The sequence below is a fragment of the Nicotiana sylvestris genome, chromosome 9 (genome assembly GCF_000393655.2).
Source record: "Nicotiana sylvestris chromosome 9, ASM39365v2, whole genome shotgun sequence".
In the NCBI taxonomy this organism is placed as follows: domain Eukaryota; kingdom Viridiplantae; phylum Streptophyta; class Magnoliopsida; order Solanales; family Solanaceae; genus Nicotiana; species Nicotiana sylvestris.
In genome coordinates this window covers 61,385,235-61,392,998 of record NC_091065.1, presented here as the reverse complement: position 1 = coordinate 61,392,998, position 7,764 = coordinate 61,385,235, and the positions used below count along the sequence as shown (strand labels likewise).

Genomic DNA, 7,764 nt, shown 5'->3' with positions numbered 1-7,764 from the left:
AAACTTCAGCAGAAGATGCTGAAATTATTTAGTTCATTTATAAAAACTTCAGCACTAAATAAGCTGAAGTTTTTTTGTCCTGGATAAGCTTTTTCAAAAACTTCAGCAGAAGATGCTGAAGTTATTTAGTTCATTTGTAAAAACTTCAGCACTAAAAGCCGAAGTTTTTTTGTCCTGGATTCATTAGTTTCGTCATAAAGCTTTTTCAAAAAGTTCAGCAGAAGATGCTGAAATTATTTAGTTCATTTGTAAAAACTTCAGCACTATATAAGCTGAAGTTTTTGAAAAAGCTTTCTAACATACTAGATAAATAATCAGATTGCCAACAGTATCTAAATCATAAATTTTGGAAATAATAAACGTGAAAAGAACAGAATTATCATTGTTTACTAACTTACATACGTGAAAATATTCACAAATTATTGTCTACTAACCTACGTAATTATTTATAATTTATTTTTAAATAATCTGATAAATATATTTATGGCAATCATCCCATGGATTGAAGTTTCATAGCAGCACCAATAACAATAGAAGAAAGTAGAAGAAGAAAAGAAAATGAAGGAGGAGAAGGAAGAGGAGAAAGAGGCTGAAGTTGTTTAAAAAGTGGGTACAAATTAAAACTTTTTAAAAAATGGGTATAAATTAAATGGGACGAAACGGGTCGCGTTACATGGAACCCCAAACCCGGACGCAAATATTGATGAACCAGTCCGGCCCATTGATCCCCCGTCTCTCATTTAGTTTCGCTCTGATGGTATATTTCTTGTAAAAGAAGGCAAATCTCAAAACTCCGAAAACCATTTCTGAAGCTCTTCGCCCCCCTTTCTTCACAGTTACAGCTCAATGGGACAGGGAACACCCGGTGGACTTAACCGGCAACTGCCCGGAGATCGGAAGAACGACGGAGACAAGAAGGAGAAAAAGTTCGAGCCGGCTGCTCCACCGGCTCGAGTCGGCCGTAAGCAGCGCAAACAGAAGGGTTCCGAAGCTGCAGCTCGGCTACCAACCGTTACACCGCTCACAAAGTGCAAGCTTCGGCTCCTAAAGCTCGAGCGAATCAAAGATTACCTGTTAATGGAAGAAGAATTCGTGGCCAATCAGGAACGACTAAAACCTCAGGAAGAGAAAACAGAAGAGGATAGATCTAAGGTTGATGATCTACGTGGTTCTCCGATGAGCGTGGGGAATTTAGAGGAGCTTATTGATGAGAATCATGCCATAGTTTCTTCTTCAGTTGGGCCGGAGTATTATGTTGGGATCTTGTCCTTTGTGGATAAGGACCAGTTGGAACCCGGTTGTGCTATTCTGATGCATAATAAGGTATTTGACTATGTTATTTTTAATTTATTGTGATGTTTCATTGGCCGTGGGCCTATTTAGGGTTTGGAATAGTTGACCTAGGGTGATATGTTCCAAATAGATATCGACGAATTGGGATTTGTGAAGTTGAGGCATGACATTGATAAGTTCGAGTGCAATTTAGTTATACCCCTAACTAGGTAATTGGTAAAATTTGGTATTTGAGCTTTTAGCAAGTTAAGACTTGGATTTGAGCTTGGAATGGAACAAAAGCTGAATGTGTTTGAATCAATCCCAGATTTTAGTGTTCGGAATACAAGAATTTTAGGCCTGTGATTAATTATTGATAGTGCTTTTTAATATTGTATAATTGTGATTGGACCATTTCTGAACCGAGAGAGTGTAAGTTTTGTGCATTTAACTCCAAAAATATATGCTACAGTGAGGAGCATTGAACAGCTACATTCTTGAAAGTTTCATCATGATTTAAGCATGGCTAATTGAGGCTTTTCAGGTTGGTTGGTTGGAGTGATTTTTATGCCAATAGAAAATTTAAAGAACTTCTAGTGGTTTTAATTTTTATTTTATATAATGTTACCGTGACATGAACTTAATGAAGAAATATAGTCAATGAGGATTCATATAGCCGACCCAACTTGTTTGGGACTGAGGTGTATTTGTTGTTGGGTGGAGTGATTACCTTGTTAAGGGGTGTTTTTTCCATTGTAACCTTTTAAGTGGTGTTTTATTCCAGCCTGCAGCTAGTTAATAGTTTGATTGGCGCTCTTTGGTCGCTCTGCCTTTATATGTGTTGTACATAATATTTTTGAGAATTGTGACTGCTTTTTCTGAGCCGAGGCTCTCTCGGAAACAACCTCTCTACCTTTACAAGGTAGGGATAAAGTCCACTTCAGTGTTATCAAAGGCACGCTTAAAGCATGTGTAAGTCCTGAAGCAAGGCGCAAAACATGTTGAGTGCTTCGCCTCACTTAACGGGCGCTTCAGTATGGTCATCAAGGCTCTAAGGCATACTTTTCCTTGCCAAAGAGTATAATCTTGAAGAGGCGACACTAAACAATTGATAGTTTATTTTGTCGTAATATTTTTCAATTTCTTTGTCCATATATTTGTTATTCGTGCTTATAATTTATTAGTCTTGGACTACATATACATATTTGTATTTTTTCTTCATTTGCTCCTTTCTTTGTGAAGGCCCACGCTTTATTTGCGCTTTGCACTTAAAGCCCCGATGGCCTTAGAGCTTTTTTGCGCTTTTCGCTTGATAACACTGGTCTGTATACACATTATCCTCCCAGACCCCACTTGTGGGATTACACTTGATTGTTGTTACTATTGTTGCTGCGAAGGTCCTTATTTCTTGTTATTATAATGTGTTCTCCATTTGGTGGAAACCAGATTCACATATTTGCCAATGGAGCCACTCAATTTCTTAGGGTTATTAGGCTTTAGCTTAGCAGTTTCAAAGTGTATGTATTTTTGATTGCTGTACGCTTGTAGTTCTTGTGTAGAATGTTGCAGTGGTTCTGACAATATTGTTCTATTTAATTAGATTTTCTAGTGCTGTAGCAAGACGTATTTAACCTTTCCTCTTCTAAACCCATTTGTTCTCTCTTTCTCCCCGCTCCCAAACACCCCACCCCAACTCCCAAGTTTACCTTATTAATGCAGCAGATATGCTCTATTAGTTCCAGAAGCTTTTTAAGTTAGTTGTGTACATGAGAAGCTACTTAAAGTGCCATTGAACTATACGGTCAGACAGCTATCATTTTAGCTGCTTTCAAAGTGTTTGAAGAAAGTGCACTGTGATTGCTTTGATTTGCTTTACTTCGGAGGATCAACCTTTCCAATCTTTGTAATGTATGGTCCAGCCAAATTACCATTTAAACATCCTCTGCCACTAGAACTGTCAATCCAGAATCTAATATCCTTTTGAATTTACATTATAGCATGTTACGAAAAAACTGAAGATATCTGGAGTTTGTGATATCCTTTTGAATTAAATTTTTTTTTCTTTCGATAAGTCTTGAATTAACAATTTCTATTACCCAGATTTTGATGCTTTCTGAGAATATCTATGCCACAGTATTTGTGAAGTAATAAAAAGCTTCCAATATGACTACCAGTTTTTTTTGGTTTAGTTGGAAATGCCTTGGTTGTTGGAATAATTCCTGTGGCTAATTGATTCACTATGTCTCATGGGTTAATGAGTCTCGAAATTAATTCCCCCATTTTCTTAATTCCATGCGTTATCAAACATTTTATGTCTTCTTTCTAGCAGTAACTTCTCAGCAAATCTCTCCCTCTTCTTCCTTTATTTTTTTTTCCAGAAAAAGTGCCTAAGTTTGAGGCTGGATCATTTTAACTTGTGTATGATTTCTCTTCTTTCTAGCAGTAATTTCTCAGAAAATATCTTCCTCTTCTTCCTCTATTTTTTTCGAAAAATTGTGTAAATTTGAGTGTGGATCTTTTGACTTATGTATGTTCTCTCTCATTCAGGTTCTATCAGTTGTTGGTCTTCTACAAGACGATGTTGATCCGATGGTGTCTGTCATGAAGGTTGAGAAAGCTCCTTTGGAATCCTATGCTGATATTGGTGGATTGGATGCTCAGATTCAGGAGATCAAAGAAGCTGTTGAGCTTCCGTTGACTCACCCTGAGCTGTATGAAGACATTGGTATAAAACCTCCTAAAGGGGTCATTCTCTATGGAGAGCCTGGGACTGGCAAAACCTTGCTTGCAAAGGTTTGTGAAATTTCCTTGTGTATAATGGATTTAAAAATACTTTCTTTAAGCTTCCACTTTGATCTCCCTTGGTTGGAGTGGGAGGACTCTAATGTGATTGAAGAAAGACAGAGGGTGACTAAATTGAAGACTTTTGTATGTTAGCAAATATTTTCCTGTACTTTGAAAATTCTAAAGAATGATTTACTCCTTCTCTCCAAGTATATTCCCCAGATATGACCTCCAAATGTCGAACTGGGTTTGGTTTTCAGCCATTAAGCTTTGTGAAGAAAAGGAAATTATGATACATGACATGAAAAGTGTTATCAGATAGAAAGTTGGTGATTTGCTAAAGGGCCAAGTTAATAAAAAAATACATATGAACGAAGTCAACGAATTTTTCCTAAATAGATTATCTTCTAAAGTGAAGATACTTTGGGAGGAGTTTAGTTGTATTCTCTATTTGGATAAGATTTGCGCATGTCATGGCATGTAGAGTTACTTGAAATTCAACATACAATATCTACTTTGATGGTATTTGGCAAGTTCATTTCTAGAGCTGTGGCGTGGCCGCATGGCAATTCCTCCTGGAGCTTTGAGGAAAATCTTTTTTTGTTGGATGCATTTTTCGAGTTTGGTTGCCATTAGCTTGTTTGACATGCCATGCTATGTCTTTGAATTTTGGGAAAGATTGGTTTGTTGGATATATTTTTCGTGTCTGGCTGCCAGTAGTCCGTCCAGATGTCATGCTATCTATTTATGTCCGTGTAACAAGTGCTAGCAGTTACTACTTCCGGTCAGTTTTAAATGTCGTTTAAGGTGCTGGTGCGTCCATGAAGAAAACCATATAATAGTATTAATATTTAGGGGTTTTGACAAAGGTACCCTTTATGTCACTTCAAATTATCCTTTCACTTTTCCGAATTTCTAGATCATCTACCGGAGCAAGGGTAGATTTGGAATAATAGCAAATGCTATTTCGGACCAAATTTGAATGCCTAAACAATATTTAAATGGATCAGAGGTGGTATGATCTTTGTTGAGTGTTAATTATTTGCTGTCAGAGTACTAATGTCTTTGTTGGCATACACGCGATAAAATCTGAGCTATGTTAATTATATTTGTTCAGGCAGTAGCAAACTCCACTTCAGCAACTTTCTTGCGTGTTGTCGGAAGTGAACTGATTCAGAAATACTTGGGAGATGGGCCTAAATTGGTCAGGGAGCTCTTCAGAGTTGCTGATGATCTCTCCCCGTCTATTGTCTTCATTGATGAGATTGATGCAGTTGGTACCAAGAGGTTTGATTCTGGCAACAGTAACATAAATATTGGAATGTTGTGGATTTCTGTTAATTAATGTCTTCATCTGCAGGTATGATGCACACTCTGGTGGTGAACGTGAGATTCAGAGGACTATGTTAGAATTGTTGAACCAGCTAGATGGTTTTGATTCCAGAGGAGATGTTAAGGTGATTCTTGCTACAAATAAAATAGAAAGTCTTGATCCTGCCCTGCTGCGACCTGGCAGAATAGACAGGAAGATTGAGTTCCCTCTTCCTGATATTAAAACAAGGAGGCGGATTTTCCAGGTCTGTTATCATGATGTTAGCAAAAATTATTGAGTGATGCATCTTGGTTTGCCACCTCTTTGCTGACAAGAAAAATCTTATTTTGGGATATTCAGATACACACAGCAAGGATGACTTTGGCTGATGATGTGAACCTAGAAGAATTTGTTATGACCAAGGATGAGTTTTCCGGAGCTGATATCAAGGCAATATGTACTGAAGCTGGATTGCTCGCTCTAAGAGAACGGCGTATGAAGGTAAGACCTCAAAATGCAAAATTAAATTTTCCTTTATTTGCCCCCAAATGCTGAACTGTGGAAAAAGTCCATGTCTCGGAAAATTTTATTTTGTGTCTCATACAACTGACACTAGTTGTATGAGGCAACTTTTTTGTCTCATAGTTTTGTGGACCCAGATTTCTGTGGATCCTGAAGTGTAAGATTGGGGTCCACAAATTTGTGAGACAAAAAGGAGCCTCATACAAATAGTGTCAGTTGTATGACACAAAATAAAACTTCTCCCATGTCTCCTTTCATGTGTGGGGTTGACTGTTATGAATTATGTTTAATGAGGAAGCATGTTATACTTATTCTTTAACTTGGGTTCTTGAGAAATTTTTGACTTGTTGAAGAATTTAATTATCGAAACTTGGAATGTGGATCTTTATTTTAGCAATGTGTCTGAATGAGTAAAATAGATGCGGAACATACAATTTCTACCTATAGTCGGAACTTACAATTTCTACCTATAGTCGGAACATACAATTTCTGCCTGTAGTCGGATGAACTATTAGTTTTCTTTACAATGGGGCAAAAACAAAGTATACTTGGAATTTTATAATGTGAAACTTCCTGAGTGGTTGATCCTGTTCATGTCCCCTAGATGGTGGCAAAAATAATGCTGCCTTGGCAGTAAAACTTGGGCCAATAGTAGTTTTCCTTTTGCAATAGATGTTGACAGAATTCTTCTGTTCTCTACAGGTGACTCATGCAGATTTCAAGAAGGCGAAAGATAAGGTCATGTTCAAGAAGAAAGAGGGAGTCCCAGAAGGACTTTACATGTAATAATTACGCATAGTTTATCGCTCACATTTATTCAGGATTTGGTTTTAGTTCTCACTGAGAAGGGATTAAGTTCTCATTTTGTACGGTGATGTTTTCAAATATTTGGGAAAAAAATTACATTCAGAACATCTGGATTGGTAAACACAACCGTTTTCATTGTGTTTTTACTCGAACCAATCGTGATTAACCCTCTGGTACCGCTGAAATACTTTCTGCCTTACATTGACTTATAGAAATCGTACAGAGCATTCTAGACAGTTTCTCCTCCAAGATTTAACTAGATTAGTTTTTTGTTTTGACACTAAAGAAAATTGTTTGGGCCCTCTATGGAACAGTAGGTGCTATTTGTACTTCTGTCGATTACCATTATCTTTTTTCTTAGTACTATTATAAATATATTATATTATGGATGTTCATTTAGTACTCCGTTGTAAATAAGCTTTCTGAAGAAGCTTATCCATATGGGACTCCACCGTAAATATGTTTATCTATTTAGTACTCTATTGGAAATAAGCTTCCTGAAGAAGCTTATCACTTTAGTACCCAGTTATGGATAAACATTATCCCCGGTAGAAGATTATCCATATCGGGTATAATAAGCTTATCCTTTCAGTACCCAGTTATGGATAAACATTACCCCGGTAGAAGATTATCCATACCGGGTATAATAAGCTTATCCTTTCAGTACCCAGTTATGGATAAATATTATCCCCGGTAGAAGATTATCCATACCGGGTATAATAAGCTTATTTTTTCAGTACTCCGTTATGGATAAACATTGCTCTCAGTATAAGATTATCCATATCTGGTATAGTAGCAGCTTACACAACAACTTCCTTTCTTCTATAAATAGAAGAGATTTCAGTTCATTATGTACATCAGTTTGAATTCGAATAATATAACAGTTTCTCTCTATACTTGTCTTTACTTTACAGTCTTTATTTTATAACACGTTATCAGCACGAGACTCTGACATCTCGAGCAAATACTTTGAAAGTATTAGAGGTAAGAACTTTCTTTTCCTAAATAATGTCAAATCTTTCTAAACTTGAATTTGTAGCCCTGGATATATCGGGCAAAAGCTACAT

At 36.8% G+C, this 7,764-nt stretch overlaps 1 protein-coding gene across 1 annotated transcript; it reads left to right on the top strand.

Moving 5' to 3' along the window:
• Nucleotides 1–727: 727 nt before the first annotated feature.
• On the top strand, nt 728–6,804 carry LOC104247743 (26S proteasome regulatory subunit 4 homolog A-like). Its single transcript, XM_009803838.2, has 6 exons — nt 728–1,323; nt 3,820–4,065; nt 5,174–5,343; nt 5,417–5,633; nt 5,729–5,869; nt 6,593–6,804. The coding sequence occupies exons 1-6, from the start codon at nt 847–849 to the stop codon at nt 6,674–6,676; spliced, it is 1,335 nt and encodes a 444-aa protein (XP_009802140.1). The 5' UTR covers nt 728–846; the 3' UTR covers nt 6,677–6,804.
• The last annotated feature ends 960 nt before the right edge of the window (nt 6,805–7,764 follow it).